General features: G+C 44.4%; 1 protein-coding gene across 1 annotated transcript in view; it reads left to right on the forward strand.

Moving 5' to 3' along the window:
• The window catches only part of LOC139253784 (high affinity cGMP-specific 3',5'-cyclic phosphodiesterase 9A), a 102,588-nt gene that overhangs the window by 74,926 nt on the left and 8,660 nt on the right, over nt 1-19,002 (forward strand). The window contains exons 10-11 of the mRNA XM_070873554.1: nt 2,315-2,382; nt 6,660-6,762. Of these exons, the coding sequence (XP_070729655.1) occupies nt 2,315-2,382; nt 6,660-6,762 (171 nt within the window). The remainder of the gene's footprint in view (nt 1-2,314; nt 2,383-6,659; nt 6,763-19,002) is intronic.

Below are 19,002 nucleotides of genomic sequence, written 5' to 3' on the forward strand. Positions count from 1 at the left end.
GGCGCTGAGCTCCTCGAGTCTCGTTGCCGAGAGCATGCAGAAATCAAGCGCAGGCTGCAGAAAGAGCGTGTGGCAAACCAGTCCCACCCACCCCTTCCCTCAACGACTACCTGTCTCACCTGTGACAGAGACTGTGGTTCTCGTATTGGACTGTACAGTTACCTAAGAACTCATGTTACGAGTGGAAGCAAGTCTTCCTGGATTCCGAGGTACTGCCTATGATGATGATGAATTGTTCTTGGTTACTGCCAGTTAGGTGTTCGAATGCCTGAAGATTTGGTTAGTGTCACAATGGCAGATGGAGCCAGTATAGCTTTGGTGTCACTGGTCTCCTGAGCATGGTTTCTTACACCTTGTTCCACTTCAAATATGAAATACAGTATTTGGTATACGTCCAAACCAACCCCCATCATTAATTCTGCCTTCACTTACCACTCATCACAGGACCCTGTAGCTTGCACCTAAGTGCCTTGTGGCTCCCTGAAAGTTAGCTTGACAGATGGGACTCCTCTTAAAATTAGAGTTAGGCCATTTAGAAGTGAAATAACAAAACACTTTTTCACACAAAGGGCTAGAAGTTGTCTAGTGTCCCATTTGGGGTGCTAACTTTTCAGGGAGCGCAAAAGCATTGCCGGGCGAAAAAGATTGCAGCTGTCAGGAACCTCTGCTTTAGCACTCCAAGTGGAGCGCTAAATCAAGTGCTACCACTTTCCTAGCGCGCTAAAGTGAGTAAGGGGGGCGGTAGCGGCTGAGCAATGTTCATTGCAGTGCTGCTGTCTTTAAAGACTCCTTCCCTCGCTTAAAGGGAAGGGCCAATGATGGGTTGAATGAAACTTCAGGTGGTCTCTGTTGGGCCATGACACCCTGCTCTACTAAGAGCGTGCAGGGCTGAGCAATGGCGGGGGCCAAAAACAAATCAGGATGCACCAGAATGGGAAGATAAATAAGTTTTGTCCTACCTGACCACCACTGCCTTCAAATATCGCTCCCCAAGCGGTCAGCTGAGAGATAACGCCATCCTGCAGCTGGCGCTATTGATGTCCGGCAAAGCTGCAGGAAGCAGGAGTGAATATTGCATCCGGGGCGGTAACGGGGCGCTGCATACCGAATGACGTCACTATCTACGGGGCGCAAGAGAGTGAGGCGGTAAGTGTTAGCACCAGCATAAAACTGTCGGGAAAGTACGCAGGCGTTGGTGATTTCGCTACGCCCGATCAGTAACCCCTTAGTGCCCCACTACTGCCCACCCACAGGCACTAATGGGAGACGCAAACCAGGCCAATTTTTTCCCGAAAGTGTAGTGGAAATCTGGAACTCAGTGCTCTAAAAGGGTGTGGATGCTTGATCAATTCAAAATTTCAAGACAGATAAATAGATTTCTGTTAGATAAGGGTTCCGAGGGATATGGAACATAGGCGGGTCAATGGTGTTGAAGTACAGATCAGCCATTATCTAATTGAATTGCGGAACAGCTCGAGGGGCTGAATGGCCTATTCTTGTTCCTATGTATGCTTCTGTCTGCTGAGTGCTGTAAATGCTAGAGTTACAGTCCAGTTTCTAGTGACAATATTTGAATTTTTTACAGGATGTTGAGAAACAAACTTAACAATTTTCCTCCCAAAAAACGTATTCTGAAAATGCAGTGTTAAATATTTCACAAATATTAAATTTTTTTGAATTAAAAACAACAAAGCAACAAAACGGCACTGTAAACATTGCCTCTTTCCCTCTAAGCTCTCTATCATACATAGATCAACCCTTGCACCCATTCAAAAATGGGCTTTGAAGGTATTCATTTAAATATTTTTGCTTGCATGAAGCTGTGGCATGAAATGTGCACAGAATGTAGCTGGCCAGAAAATCATCGGCAGAAAAAATTGGGCACAAAGCATAGCTCAGGCCAGCTTGCCCAACTTTTAGATTCCCCGGCAGCTCAGCACAAAATTTATGTTAAAAAATAAATCTGTGTTGTAATTCCATGCATGTATAATTTGGCACACTGATTAACAGTGACGGAATAAGTCACATTTGGTTTTAATATATGAGATTATGGCATTTTCCAGTTGTTTTACTGGCATTTTAAGGATTGTATTGTTTGATTCTATCCATTTTGGGGATCATATTCTGTGATTCTATCTACGTTTGCTAGCATTGTGGGGATCTTATTCTGTGATTCCATCCATTTTTTAATGAAAACTACAAATCAGTGGCTTTGCCAGTAATCCTTTACAGTTACTCTATTACTGAGCTCATCTTTGGCTATAATTGATAATTCATCCTCAGTAAAATGTTCTTTTTTTTCTGGCATCCCCAGCCTGAAAACAACATATTCCGAAATTTGACAACGGAACAGTTTAAAAGGGTTCGGGAAGGAATGATAAAGTAAGTATGTCGTCGGTTTCCACATGTACGCTGACGACACCCAGCTCTACCTCTCCACCACTTCTCTCCATGGTCTCTAAATTGTCAGACTGCTTGTCCGACATCCATTACTTGATGAGCTGAAATGTTCTCCAATTAAATATTCTGAAGACCGAAGCCATTGTCTTTGGTCCCTGCCACAAACTGCGTTCTCTAGCCACCGACTCCATCCCTCTCCTCAGCATCTGTCTGATGCTGAACTAGACTGTTTGCAATGTAGATGTCATATTTGACCCTGAAATGAGGTTCCGGCCACATATCCGTGGCATAACAAAGACCACCTATTTCCACCTCTGTAACGTAGCCCATCTCTATCCTTACCTCAGCTCATCTACTGCTGAAACCCTAATCCATGCCTTTGTTACCTCGAGACTTGACTATGTACCCTACGTAAACTTGAGATCATCCAAAACAGGGCAGCCTGTGTCCTAACTCGCACCAAGTCACGCTCACCCATCACCCCTGTGCACGCTGACCTACATTGGCTCCCAGTTAAGCAACGCCTTGATTTCAAAATTCTCATCCTTGTTTACAAATCCCTCCATGGCCTTGCCCCTCCCTATTTCTGTAATCTCCTTCAGCTCACAACCGCCACCCCCCCCAACCCCACCGAGATATTTGCGCTCTTCAAATTCTGCCCTCTTGAGCATCCCTGATTATAACTGCTCAACCATCAGTGGCCGTGCCTTCAGCTGTCTGGGCCCTAAGCTCTGGAACTCCCTCCCTAAACCTCTCCGTCTCTCTACCTCTCTTTCCTCCTTTAAGGCGCTCCTTAAAACATACCTCTTTGACCAAACTTTTGGTCATCTGCCATAATTTCTTGTTACGTGGCTCAGCGTCAAATTTTTTTTTGTCTTATAACACTCCTGTGAAGCACCTTGGGATGTTTTACTATGTTAAAAGTGCTATATAAATACAAGTTGTGGTTGTATTGCCATTCGCCCTTAGAGATGTCTTTCCAATAATCTATGTGAATTATTCATAGCATAATCATTGGGGTTTCTGCTGTTACCAAGGATTACCATCCAGCACAACAACATGGGGAATGTGGAGAATATTAATTTACAACCAAGCACCAAGAAGCTTGCCAATCACCAGGTGCATTTTTAAAATTCGTTCCTGGGATGTGGGCGTCGCTAGCAAGGCCAGCATTTATTGCTCATTCCTAATTGCCCTTGGAAAGTTGGTGATGAGCAGCTTTCTTGAACCGCTGCAGTCCGTGTGGTGAAGATACTTCCATAGTTCTGTTAGGGAGGGAGTTCCAGGATTTTGACCCAGCAACTATGAAGGAATGGTAAGATATTTCCAAGTCAGGATGGATTATGACTTGGAGGGGAAATTGCAGTTGCTGGTATTCCCCTGTGCCTGCTGCTCTTGTCCTTCCAGCTGGTAGAGTTTGTGGGTTTGGGAGATGCTGCTGAAGAAGCCTTGGTGAGTTGCTGCAGTGCATCTTGTAGATGGTACACTCTGCAGCCATGGTGCGCCGGTGGGGGAGGAAATGAATGTTTAAGGTAGTGGATCGGGTGCCAATCAAGCGGGCTGCTTTGTCTTGGATGGTGTCGAGCTTCTTGAGTGTTGTTGGAGCTGCACTCATCCAGGCAAGTGGAGAGTATTCCATCACACTCCTGACTTATGCCTTGTAGGTGGTGGAAAAGCTTTGGGGAGTCAGGAGGTGAGACATTCGCTGCAGAATACCCAGCCTCTGACCTGCTCTTGTAACCACAGTATTTATGTGGCTGGTCCAGTTAAGTTTTTGGTTAATGGTGACACCCCCAGGATATTGATGTTGGAGGATTCAGCGATGGTAATGCCATTGAATGTCAAGGGGCGGTGGCTAGACTCTCGCTTGTTGGAGATAGTCATTGCCTGGCACTTGTGTGGCGCGAATGTTATTTGCCACTTATCAGTCCAAGCCTGAATATCGTTCAGGTCTTTCTGCATGCTGGCATGGACTGATTCATTATCTGAGGAGTTGCCAATGGAACTGAACACTGAAATTATCAAAGAACATCCCCACTCCTGACCCTATGATGGAGGGAAAATCATTGATGAAGCAGCTGAAGATGGTTTTGCCTGCAGCGATGCCCATTATACCTTTTGCAAGGTTCTTATTGAGTTCTGCACAAGAAATGGCAGACTGACATTTCAACAGTACTTCAAGAGTCACTTTCTGTTCAAATGCAGTCAAACATAACTAAAATGCACAGTTCCAATAAAAGCTCCCTTGATCGACATTAGCCATATTCCAGTGCATGCTGGTAGTATGCTATTTAACAGTGCATACGCAAAGTTACAGATTACAGAAACATTTGGTACACCAGTTAGTTATTTTATGTTTGGGAGAAAATGGTAAAGGATTAATAAGCTGTGAGAATTGTAAAGGGAGCTCAAAGATGTACCATTGTTCTGTTCAGGTTTATTCAGGGAGGGGAAATGTTTGTATCAGAGTACATGTATTGCTGAAATATAAGTTTGTTGTGCTGAATGCAAATAAAGTTGGCTGGGTTTATGCAGCAGGTATTTTTAACAGAAAATTGATGTGCATGGCAAGACTCGTAAAAGGTATACATTTGATAATGGTGAAATACAGGAGAGTAATTAAATCAAGGGGCTCTGATAACTTATACCGTGGAATCATAGGGGTAAATTTTAGTCTTTTCCTCCTGGGTGTTAAGCAGCACATGGGGATAACATAGAAAGGAACATCTGGTGGGGGTTGAACACCCTCAACATAACCATCTCAATATTGCTCTTCTGCATCTCAAATATCTCGCTCATGCAGTCTGTATTGTGGCATTTAAATGCCCACAGCAGCAGCGAATACTGAAGGAAAGCATTGACAGTAAAACAAACCCTTTTGAGAGGCTGGCTTGAACAATTCAGGACCCAGGGTTTCCACAGGGCAAGGAAGATTCCTTGGGCTATCTGACTTAATGCAGCCCCTGCATGTTGGTAGTGCAGCCTCATTTTACCCTCTGAAATTGCTTGTTGGGAAATTGGGCACACTGCAAATTGTGTGTGTGTGTGGCCATGTGCCCAATTTCTCACTCCCCCTGCCACCCCCGCCACCACTACCCCTGTCATGTCCTGCAAGGCTCTATGCTTCAAGCGGATTCTAAGATCATTTCAGCATTCTGTTGCATTTTTAAATTGCCCCATCACATTATCTGGACATTGATGTGTCTACTATTATTCCCAGGTCATTTCAATGTTTTTAATTCAGTTCTATTCATTGCATACTTCTGCTGCACATTTTTCATTCTATATTTCACCTTTGATAGTTTATACAGGTCTTTGATTTGCAGTGTGTCGGCCCAATTGATTAACTAATCTAGATAGTTCGCTGCATCCTCTCTCTGCTGCTTATTGCGCTGTCAACACATTTGGTTTCCAAATACGTTCAGACAGAGTGAATATTGCCACTGATTGATGCCAGTAATCAGTAACCGTTCCTGAGTAATATCCATGGACAAAGATTACAGAGATGTCGCAAAGCTCAGACTTAAGGCTACACAAAAACAGCTAAAACTGCCTCCAATTTAGAAAAAAAACACTATTGCTCAAATGGGAAAATCTATCTAATAAATCAATAGGGCTTTAGTGAAAAATGTAGTTGAAACAAATGGTTAGTGACGGCTATCAGACTCTATAAAAGTATTCTTCTTCTTCTTTCATGTGGTAGTAGCAAAGCAAATCAAATGTTAATATCTAAGTCAGATATCCAGGCCAAAGCTTCCGGTGTAACAGCATGGATATCTTGTAGGCTGCCTGCAAATTTCCTCTGAGGGCAGTGCTCCAGGGTCTGATTAGGAGATCCACAGTCGCATGATGGGGATGCTTTAATCTTCCACCTATGGAGAAGGTGGCAGCACCTACCATGACCAGTTCTGAGGCGGTTGGTGGTTGTCCACTGTTTGCGAGGAAGGTTTGATTCTTCATGTCGTACTGTGGGGTCCTCGCTAAGGAATCCATTCCATATGTCGCAGTTCTTCCAATAGAAGTATTTAAGTGAGGAATTAATTTTTAACACACTGTGGTAATTTTCTGGGTGTATGGGCTGGCATTGGGGAACCTGGTCAGATCCCAGGACATATCAGAAAATCAGAGGCAGCACACGAGGTGCTTGTGATGGGCAGGGTTCCATGCTGCGTTCCTGCTGCAAATTGCCCCAACCTACACTGACGAGGAGCGAAACTGCTGCAGGGTCTCGGACTGACGCCATTTTTCTTTTTCTTTAGGTGTGTTCTTGCCACGGATATGGTACGTCACAATGAGATTCTGAACCAATTCAGATCTATTCTGTCAGTGTTTGACTTTAACAACAAAGACCATAAGGAAGTTGTGAGTACCAAGTTTTTTTAGCCACACCCTTCATGTGCCCTAAATTAAAGAGACATTGCAGCTGATAATTCAATGGCAGGTGCTCATTGCCTGTAGTCTCGGGTGGAAGTCTGAGGTCCATCTAGTGCCTGCTGCCCTACTATGATGCAATGTGGACAACCAACAACCACATAACTGGCAGCTTGTGTAAGGCTCTTTAAGGTTCCTCATTTAATTTAAATTAAGAGGCCTCATCGTAATGCAAATGAATAGAAACGCAACAGTGATGGAGCCAAATGAGTGATGTTGAGTCAGTAAATATTTAGTGATACAAATTTCTCCATTGTATCCAGGCCTTCATAGATATGTAGGAACTTAGAGATTTTAGCACAATGTAAGCATCGCTCAGGGAGCTGATTTTATACAATACAAGTTTCCTACTCTCACAGCAGAAGGGGTTACGAGCCTACACATGAGATGTATGCAAAGCTCATTAGTCCCTGAAAATATTTAAATCAAGCGGCTATTCCATAATGCAGCTGGAGCACACACATTTGGAATTGGCACTGAAGGAGAGGCCTCAATAAAACATACTTGTCATCCATGCCCAGTGACCCCTGCCCCTTGTATAACCTTTGGCCCCAGTGTCTGGTGCCTCCATGTCCAGTATGCTGCTCCCCCAACCCTGGACATATTGTTTCTTCACTGGCTGCTGACGCCCTAAAATCTGACCCTGGAAGTTTTATTACAAGTGGCACTCGGAATGCCAAAATTATTCATATGAGTTGTCCTTATGTTATCCAGCAAGGTCAACTTATTTGTGCACAGTCACACACTGTGCCTGAACTGTAGACTGTAATGTGTGCAACCACTTGAGGTAAAACACAACAAGGACTGCAGCAGTTCAAGAAGGCAGCTCACCACCACATTCTCAAGGGCAATTAGGGATGGGCAATAAATGCCGGCCTTGCTAGCAATGCCCACATCCTGGAATGAATAAAAAAAAACATTCTACATTCCGATAATTCCTTGCATGAAAAAGTTTCTTCTATTCTCCCCCTTCAGGCATCCAGAACTTATCTTGAAATTATGTTCAGAAAGAAAGGAAGTCCTTGGAGACTGACCTCAGAAGCAGCAGATAGGTGTGATGTTCCCAGAGCTTCCTTATATTCAGGGAGTACCCATGAGATTTGGGCCTCTTGATTCCAAAACCATGGGCCGCTTTCTCTGCAGCTTCGTCACCCATTGCTCCATTCTCCAGCTCCCTTATGCTCGGTCAGTCACCCAATAACACAACTTCATTGACATTATCTACTCCTGCTCCTGGGTGTGAAAATATCTGAGCAAATTATATGTTGACCTTTATTACAAGAGGATTTGAGTATGAGAGTAAAGATGTCTTACTGCAATTATATCGGGCCCTGGTGAGACCACACCTGGAGTATTGTGTACAGTTTTATTCTCCTTACCTAAGGAAAGTTATACTTGCCATAGAGGGAGTGCAACAAAGGTTCACCAGACTGATTCCTGGGATGGAGGGATTGTCTTATGGGATGAGATTGAGTAGACTAGGCCTATATTCTCTAGAGTTTAGAAGAATGACAGGTGATCTCATTGAAACATACAAAATTCTTACAGGGCTTGACAGGGTAGATGCAGTGAGGATGTTTACCCAGGCTGGGGAGTCTAGAACCAGGGGTCACAGTCTCAGAATAAGGGGTCGGCCATATGAGAAGAAATTTCTTCACTCAGAGGGTGGTGAATCCTTGGAATTCTCTATCCCAGAGTGCCGTGGATGCTCAGTCATTGAGTACATTCAAGACAGAGATCACTAGATTTTTGAATATTAAGGGAATCAAGAGATATGGGGATCATGCAGGAAAGTGGAGTTGAAGTAGAAGATCTGCCATGATTTTATTGACTGGCGGAGCAGGCTCGAGGGGCCGAATGGCCTACTCCTGCTCCTAATTCTTATGTTCTTATGAGCTGGTGAGAGATAAAGCAGGTGACAAGGGGGAGGCATCCAGTGGATTGGATCAGAAGAACATGGGGCTGTCCCTTGCTTCAAGCACCTTTGTATGGCTTGATCTTCAACATTCACCTCCTCTTCATTATCATCTTCATTGCAATCAACATTGTCATAGTTCACGAGGAAGAAATATCTACTTTTCATCCTCATAATCATTCCCTCGGCTTCCTCATTCTCTGCTCCAATTGCTGTGATGCATCTGCAGGAGAGGAGGGATAAGCTAAGAATAGAAACATAGAAATGAGGTCCTTCGAGCCTGCACCGCCATTCAATAAGATCATGGCTGATCATTCAACCTCAGTACCCCTTTGAGTGAGCATGACCCCTTGAGATGAAGAAGACAGTGAAGGGTTAGGAAGCTCCTGGCTGTCTGCTGCTTCATAGGGATACTATGCTACTGTTTTGTTCTGAAATCTGCACTGATCTCGCCTTCTCCCACAGCTAGAGGGGAGTGCCACCCCAGCAACATTATTTCCTGTTCTATATAGCAGATACAGGGTCAGCTCTATATTGCCTTGTGTGCCCCCTCTGGTTTCCAACCTTTCATGGGCATCATGCCCAGGTTTATCCTGTAACAAGATTAAGGGAATGAAGTTCAGATGAGTATTTGAGGGATATCTCCCAGTAATCATGAGATAGATGATAAAAAATATAAGAACATTTTAAGTATGGAAAAACTCCAGAAGACTGAGTACTGTGAGCTAAAACTGATGTGACCTTAGTCTTTTTAATATAACAGACTGCCTAAGCAGCATGGCAGACAATCTTTTATACTCCCTTGCATGAGGTGTGCAGGTGACCATTGGGCCTCCAACAGTTGCGCCCTCTGGTGGCAAGACTTACACAGTTACAATGTTTACATACATAACAGAAGAAATAGGAGCAGGAGGAGGCCATAAGGCCCCTCGAACCTACTCTGCCATTCAGTTAGATCATGGCTGATCATCGACCTCAACTCTACTTTCCCGCCCCATCTCCATATCCCTTGATTCCCCATGACTCCAAAAATCTAATTATCTCAGCCTTGAATCTAGTCAGAGACTCAGCATCCACAGCCCTCTGGGCAGAGAATTCCAAATTTCACAACCCTCAGAATGAAGAAATTCCTCCTCAATTCTGTCTTAAATGGCCAACCTCTTATCCTGAGACTGTGCCCCCTAGTACTAGACGCTCAAGCCAGGGGAAACAACCTCTCAGCATCTACCCTTCCAATCCCCTTCAGAATCTTGTATGTTTCAATGATATCACCTCTTATTCTTCTAAACACCAGAGAGTATAGGCCCATTCTACACAATCTCTCATCATAAGACAGCCCTCTCATCCCAGGAATCAATCTAGTGAACCTTCGTTGCACCATCTCCAAGGCAAGAATATCCTTCCTCCTGTATGGCTCAGAGACAGTAGACACCTCCAATCGCTGGAGAAATACCACCAACGAAATACCGCAAGATCCTCCAAATCACCTGGGAGGATAGACGCATCAACATCAGTGTTCTCGATCAGGCCAACATCCCCAGCATCGAAGCACTGACCACACTCGACCAGCTCCATTGGGCGGGCCACATTGTCTGCATGCCTGACACAAGACTCCCAAAGCAAGCACTCTACTCGGAACTCCTACATGGCAAGCGAGCCCCAGGTGGGCAGAGCAAACGTTTCAAGGACACCCTCAAAGCCTCCTTGATAAAATGCAACATCCCCACCGACACCTGGGAATCCCTGGCCAAAGACTGCCCGAAGTGGAGGAACAGCATCCGGGAGGGCGCTGAGCACCTCGAGTCTTGTCACTGAGAGCATGCAGAAAACAAGCGCAGACAACGGAAGGAATGTGCGGCAAACTAGACTCTCCACCCACTCTTTCCTTCAATGACTGTCTGTTCCACCTGTGACAGAGACTGTAATTCCCGTATTGGACTGTACAGCCACCTGAGGACTCACTTTTGGAGTGGAAGTAAGTCTTCCTCGATTTCGAGGGACTGCCTATGATGATGATATCCTTCCTTAGATAAGGAAACCAAAACTGTGCACAGTTCTCAGGGTGTGGTCTCACCAAGGCCCCAGATGATGTCATAGATCTGCTGGTAGCATCTGCTGTTGAAGTGGAGGAAATTGCAACATGCATTTGGGGAGGTCGAACAAGGCAAGTGAATACACATTAAATGGTACGACACTGAAAAGTGAAGAGGAACAAGTGCAGAAGACCTTGGAGTGCAGGTCCACAGATCACTGAAGATAGCAGGGTAGGTAGATAAGATGGTTAAGAAGGCATATGGAATATTTGCCTTTATTAGTCGAGGCATGGAATAAAAGAGCAAGGAGGTTATGCTTGAATTGTATAAAACACTAGTTAGGCCACAGCCAGAGTACTGCGTGCAGTTCTGGTCACCATATTATAGGAAAGATGTGATTGCACTGGAAAGGGTGCAGAGGAGATTTACAAGAATGTTTTCTGGACTGGAGAATTTTGGCTATGAGGAAAGATTGGAGATGCTGGGTCTGTTTTCTTTGGAACAGAGGAGGTTGAGGGGAGACCTGATTGAGATGTATAAAATTATGAGGGGCCAAGATAAAGTGGATAGGAAGGACCTATTTCCCTTGGCAGAGGGGTTAACAACCAGGGGCCATAGATTTAAAGTAATTGGGGGAGGTTTAGAGGAGATATGAGGGGAAGCTTCTTCACCCAGAGGGTGATGGGGCCTGGAACTCACTGCCTGAAAGGATGGTAGAGGCAGAAAGCCTCACCACATTTAAAAAATACTTGGATATGCACTTGAAGTGCTGTAACCTGCACTTCTTTGGACCAAGAGCTGGAAAGTGGGATGAGACTGGATAGCTCTTAGTCGGCTGGCATGGACACGATGGGCCGAAATGGCTTCCTTCCATGCTGCAAATTTCTATGATTCTATGATTCTATAAGTAATTCCTGTTGGGGGAGTTGACAACACATTTTGTTAGGTATAGAATAGACTGGTGAATGATACTTAAAGGGATGACGGTGGATAGGCAATGGCAGACATTTAAAGATCACATGATGAACTTCAACAATTGTACATCCCTGTCTGGGGTAAAAATAAAACGGGGAAGGTGGCTCAATTGTGGCTAACAAGGGAAATTAAGGATAGTGTTAAATCCAAGGAAGAGGCATATAAATTGGCCAGAAAAAGCAGCAAACCTGAGTACTTGGAAAAATTTAGAATTCAGCAGAGGAGGACAAAGGGTTTAATTAGGAGGGGGAAAATAAAGTATGAGAGGAAGCTTGTTGGGAACATAAAAAATGAGTGCAAAAACTTCTATAGATATGTGAAGAGAAAAAGATTAATGAAGACAAATGTAGGTCCCTTGCAGTCAGATTCAGGTGAATTTATAATGGGGAACAAAGAAATGTCAGACTAATTGAATAAATAATTTGGTTCTGTCTTCACGAAGAAAAAAAAAATAACCTTCTGGAAATACTAGAGGACCGAGGATCTAGCGAGAAGGAGGAACCGAAGGAAATCCTTATTTGTCAGGAAATTGTGTTAGGGAAATTGTTGGGATTGAAGGCCAATAAATCCCCAGGGGCCGATAGTCTGCATCCCAGGGTACTTAAGGAAGTGGCCCTAGAAATAGTGGATGCATTGGTGATCATTTTCCAACAGCCTATCGACTCTGGATCAGTTCTTATAGACTGGAGGGTAGCTAATGTAACACCACTTTTTAAAAAAGAAGGGAGAAAGAAAATGGGGAATTATAGACCGGTTAGCCTGACATCGGTAGTGGGGAAAATGTTGGAATCAATTATTAAAGATGAAATAACAGCGCATTTGGAAAGCAGTGACAGGATCGGACCAAGTCAGCATGGATTTATGAAAGGGAAATCATGCTTGACAAATCTTCTGGAATGTTTTGAGGATGAAACTAGTAGAGTGGACAAGGGAGAACCAGTGGATATGGTATATTTGGACTTTCAAAAGGCTTTTGACAAGGACCCACACAAGAGATTGGTGTGCAAAATTAAAGCACATGGTATTGGGGGTAATGTATTGACGTGGATAGAGAACTGGTTGGCAGACAGGAAGCAGAGAGTCGGGATAAACGGGTCCTTTTCAGAATGGCAGGCAGCGACTAGTGGGGTGCTGCAGGGCTCAGTGCTGGAACCCCAGCTATTTACAATATACATCAATAATTTATATGAAGGAATTGAGTGTAATATCTCCAAGTTTGCAGATGACACTAAACTGGGTGGCGGTGTGAGCTGCGAGGAGGATGCTAAGAGGCTGCAGAGTGACTTGGACAGGTTAGGTGAATATGAAAATGCATGGCAGATGCAGTATAATGTGGATAACTGTGAGTTTATCCACTTTGGTGGCAAAAACATGAAGGTAGAATATTATCTGAATGGCGACAGATTAGGAAAAGGGGAGGTGCAACGAGACCTGGGTGTCATGGTACATCAGTCATTGAAAGTTGGCATGCAGGTACAGCAGGCGGTGAAGAAGGCATATAGCATGTTGGCCTTCATAGCGAGAGGATTTGAGTATAGGAGCAGGGAGGTCTTACTGCAGTTGTACAGGGCCTTGGTGAGACCTCACCTGGAATATTGTGTTCAGTTTTGGTCTCCTAATCTGAGGAAGGACGTTCTTGCTATTGAGGGAGTGCAGCGAAGGTTCACCAGACTGATTCCCGGGACTGACATATGAGGAGAGACTGGATCGACTGGGCCTGTATTCACTAGAGGATGAGAGGGGATCTTATAGAAACATAAATAATTCTGACGGGATTGGACAGGTTAGATGCAGGAAGGATGTTCCCGATGTTGGGGAAGTCCAGAACCAGGGGACACAGTCTAAGGATAAGGGGTAAGTCATTTAGGACTGAGATGAGGAGAAGCCTCTTCACTCAGAGAATTGTGAACCTGTGGAATTCTCTACTGCAGAGAGTTGTTGATTCCAGTTTGTTAGATATATTCAGGAAGGAGTTAGATATGGCCCTTATGTTTAAAGGGATCAAGGGATATGGAGAAAAAGCAGGATAGGGGTACTAAGGGAATGATCAGCCATGATCTTATTGAATGGTGGTGCAGGCTCGAAAGGCCGAATGGCCTACTCCTGCATCTATTTTCTATGTTACTATGTTTCTGCTATAGCTATGTACCACACAACCAAGGTTTGCAAAAGCTTCACTGCTTACCTGCTGCACCCTGTCGTGCTGTTGAAGTCTTCGACCATTCCTGTGTATTTAATACTGTCCCTGAAATTTCCAACTACTCTTTTTCCTCACCTCCAGTGAAGTACTCTTCTGTTATATGCAAGTTGCGTTCAGCCAATGCCAGCGGGTATGCAATTGATCTGACTCCCGCTTAATATGGCGCAGTTGGTGCTCAAGCCGACCGACGGGTAGATGTCTTGCCCTTGCAGTGTGCCATCGGGGCAACTGTCCCATGGGATCTTAGGGCCAATGAATTGAATTAGCATGGATTTAAAATGCATTTTCTAGGAGTCAGTTCACTTATGCTGTGCTTTGAATCATAGAATCATAGAAATTTACAATGCGGAAGGAGGCCATTTCGGTACATCGTGTCTGCGCTGGCCGACAAAGAGCTATGCAGGCCAACATCCCCAGCATTGAAGCACCGACCACACTTGACCAGCTCCGCTGGGCAGGCCACATTGTCCACATGCCAGATACGAGACTCCCAAAGCAAGCGCTCTACTCAGAACACCTTCATGGCAAACGAGCCAAAGGTGAACAGAGGAAACGTTACAAGGACCCTCTCAAAGCCTCCATGATAAAATGCAACATCCTCACTGACACCTGGGAGTCCCTGGCCAAAGACCACCCTAAATGGAGGAAGTGCATCCGGGAGGGCGCTGAGTGCCTCGAGTCTCATCGCTGAGTGCATGCAGAAAACAAGGGCAGGCAGCGGAAAGAACATGCGGCAAACCTGTCCCACCGTCCCTTACCCTCAACGACTGTCTGTCCCACCTGTGGTAGGGACTGTGGTCTGGTATTGGACTGTTCAGCCAACTAAGGACTCATTCTAAGAGTGGAAGCAAGTCTTCCTCGATTCCGAGGGACTGCCTATGATGATGATGATTCCGCCTTATCCCACTTTCCAGCTCTTGGTCTGTAGTCTTGAATGGTGGCATATTATCTGAATGGTGGCAGATTAGGAAAAGGGGAGGTGCAACGAGACCTGGGTGTCATGGTTCATCAGTCATTGAAAGTTGGCATACAGGTACAGCAGGCAGTAAAGAAGGCAAATTGTATGTTGGCCTTCATAGCTAGGGGATTTGAGTATAGGAGCAGGGAGGTCTTACTGCAGTTGTACTGGGTCTTGGTGAGGCCTCACCTGAAATATTGTGTTCAGTTTTGGTCTCCTAATCTGAGGAAAGACGTTCTTGCTATTGAGGGAGTGCAGCAAAGATTCACCAGACTGATTCCCGGGATGGCTGGATTGACATATGAGGAGAGACTGGATCAACTGGGCCTTTATACATTGGCGTTTAGAAGGATGAGAGGGGATCTCATAGAAATATACAAGATTCTGACGGGATGGGACAGGTTAGATGCGGGTAGATTGTTCCCGATGTTGGAGAAGTCCAGAACCAGGGGACACAGTCTTAGGATAAGGGGTCGGCCATTTAGGACTGAGATGAAGAGAAACTTCTTCACTCAGAGAGTTGTTAACCTGTGGAATTCCCTGCCGCAGAGAGTTGTTGAAGCCAGTTCATTGGATATATTCAAGAGGGAGTTAGATATGGCCCTAACGGCTCAGGGGATCAGGGGTATGGAGAGAAAGCAGGAAAGGGGTGCTGAGGTGAATGATCAGCCATGATCTTATCGAATGGTGATGCAGGCTGGAAGGGCCGAATGGCCTACTCCTGCATCTATTTTCTATGTTACTATGTTTCTATGTCTTGTATTTGAGCCATTTGTGGGGAGCAAAGCTTTTAACTTCTGATTTAGCTTGAGCCTTGTTAAAATGTTCCATTTATGCATCATAGTCCAAGTTAAATTCTTTATTTTTTAAACATTTGTTCCCAAGCTATGGATGATGTTGACAAGGCTGCATTCATTGCTTATCTCCAGTTGCCCCAAGTCAGTACTGACCTTATCCATCTCTCTCATCATTTTAAAGACCTGGATCATGCACCCTCTCTACTTGTTTTGCTCTAAAGAAAATCAGTTACATAGAAACATAGAAACATAGAAACATAGAAAATAGGTGCAGGAGTAGTCCATTCGGCCCTTCGAGCCTGCACCACCATTCAATGAGTTCATGGCTGAACATGCAACTTCAGTACCCCATTCCTGCTTTCTCACCATACCCCTTGATTCCCCTAGTAGTAAGGACTTCATCTAACTCCTTTTTGAATATATTTAGTGAATTGGCCTCAACAACTTTCTGTGGTAGAGAATTCCACAGGTTCACCACTCTCTGGGTGAAGAAATTCCTCCTCATCTCGGTCCTAAATGGCTTCCCCCTTATCCTTAGACTGTGTCCCCTGGTTCTGGACTTCCCCAACATTGGGAACATTCTTCCTGCATCTAACCTGTCTAACCCCGTCAGAATTTTAAACGTTTCTATGAGGTCCCCTCTCATTCTTCTGAACTCCAGTGAATACAAGCCCAGTTGATCCAGTCTTTCTTGATAGGTCAGTCCCGCCATCCCGGGAATCAGTCTGGTGAACCTTCGCTGTACTCCCTCAATAGCAAGAATGTCCTTCCTCAGGTTAGGAGACCAAAACTGTACACAATACTTCAGGTGTGGCCTCACCAAGGCCCTGTACAACTGTAGCAACACCTCCCTGCCCCTGTACTCAAATCCCCTCGCTATGAAGGCCAACATGCCATTTGCTTTCTTTACCGCCTGCTGTACCTGCATGCCAACCTTCAATGACTGATGTACCATGACACCCAGGTCTCTTTGCACCTCCCCTTTTCCTAATCGGTCACCATTCAGATAATAGTCTGTCTCTCTGTTTTTACCACCAAAGTGGATAACCTCACATTTATCCACATTATACTTCATCTGCCATGCATTTGCCCACTCACCTAACCTATCCAAGTCGCTCTGCAGCCTCATAGCATCCTCCTTGCAGCTCACACTGCCACCCAACTTAGTGTCATCCGCAAATTTGGAGATACTACATTTAATCCCCTCGTCTAAATCATTAATGTACAGTGTAAACAGCTGGGGCCCCAGCACAGAACCTTGCGGTACCCCACTAGTCACTGCCTGCCATTCTGAAAAGTACCCATTTATTCCTACTCTTTGCTTCCTGTCTGACAACCAGTTCTCAATCCATGTCAGCACACTACCCCCAATCCCATGTGCTTTAACTTTGCACATTAATCTCTTGTGTGGGACCTTGTCGAAAGCCTTCTGGAAGTCCAAATATACCACATCAACTGGTTCTCCCTTGTCCACTCTACTGGAAACATCCTCAAAAAATTCCAGAAGATTTGTCAAGCATGATTTCCCTTTCACAAATCCATGCTGATTTGGACCTATCATATTACCTCTTTCCAAATGCGCTGCTATGACATCCTTAATAATTGATTCCATCATTTTACCCACTACCGATGTCAGGCTGACCGGACTATAATTCCCTGTTTTCTCTCTCCCTCCTTTTTTAAAAAGTGGGGTTACATTGGCTACCCTCCACTCCATAGGAACTGATCCAGAGTCAATGGAATGTTGGAAAATGACTGTCAATGCATCCACTATTTCCAAGGCCACCTCCTTAAGTACTCTGGGATGCAGTCCATCAGGCCCTGGGGATTTATCGGCCTTCAATCCCATCAATTTCCCCAACACAATTTCTCGACTAATAAGTTAAGTTACAAGAGCCTCTCTTCATAACTTAGAGCCACAAATCTTGAAGTTATTCGAGTTGCTCCAGTGCATCAATGTCCATTTGAAGATAGGGCACTCAAGCATTCATGAGCTATTCTAAAATGAACTTCACAAATGAGCTTTACAACGTCACAATCATATGTTTCAGTTCCTATTATAAAAATTGATCAGCCTTCTTGGCAACATCTTCACATTTGCATTAACTTTAATTTATCAGCTTTAATCCATCTACCATTCCCCAAATAGCTGATGAGTTCTTACATATTTACTGAATAAAATATTGCCGTAGAAAAGGTAATGTGCTGCAAAAAAGACTAATTAATGTCTGTTTTCTTTTCACATACTTTCTCAACTTCTGAATTATGCATGTGTGTGGCAGATAGAAAGAGACAAAGGAGGTAGTTTAGACTGTGGGTGATATCGGGCGGTATTGATTCAGCCATCTGTTATACATCTCTCCCGATTTTCGTGTCTATTGACTTTAATGGAAATGAAAATCAGGAGTGGCTGAATTGATATTACCCGTTTCACACTATCAAAGTTAAAATGACCCCCAAACATGGGGGCGATTTTAACTCTAATTGCTCAGCAGAAATCTGGTGGGTGGGCAGTTAAAATCGCCCTGGTTCTTACCTGTCCGAAGGCCGCCATGATTGCAACATCTGCAATTTTACCCTGCTCTCCTGAGTAAGGATATATGCCCAGAGCCAACAGAGTCCTTCTTTACATATGCATGCTGCAGCCCGATGACATAATTGAGACCCGACCTTAATTTTAACTCAGGCCTGAGTGGGGAATCCACTTGGAGTTAAAATTAGGGCTATTTTTGAATTGGTGAATGGGGGGAGAAGAAGAGGAAAGAATGAAAGACAGAGACTCACTCTTCGTGACCTAGGGAAACTAAGAGAGAGAGAAGAGTTGGAGATGCAGAGGAAGATACAACTGACTTAAAGAAAGAAAAAGACTTGGATTTATATCACGCCTTTCACAACCACCGGACGTCTCAAATCGCTTTACAGCCAATGAAGTACTTTTGGAATGTAGTCACTGTTAGAATGCAGGGGTAGCTGTATATTTCTAGTTATTTCACAGATAATTTATATGATAGAGACAAAGGGGGTAGTTTAGATAGGGGTGATTCCAAGATGCAAGGACCCCAGATTGTAGAATCGAGGTTATAATATTGTACCAGACTCACCTCTTTCTTTAATGGTCTTTTCCATCTCTTCAGTCCGGACAAGCACTATTTCTCTGCACAGTGTTTTGGGACATGGATGTTGTCAGCTCCTATATCAAACTTGTAGTCTTTTCTGTTTCGTATAACCAATAAAGGCCAATTTATTATAAATTACTATAAAGAAAAGAAATTGAAACTGTTGCACACATGCAA

The sequence above is a fragment of the Pristiophorus japonicus genome, chromosome 3, assembly GCF_044704955.1.
Source record: "Pristiophorus japonicus isolate sPriJap1 chromosome 3, sPriJap1.hap1, whole genome shotgun sequence".
Lineage (NCBI taxonomy): Eukaryota > Metazoa > Chordata > Chondrichthyes > Pristiophoridae > Pristiophorus > Pristiophorus japonicus.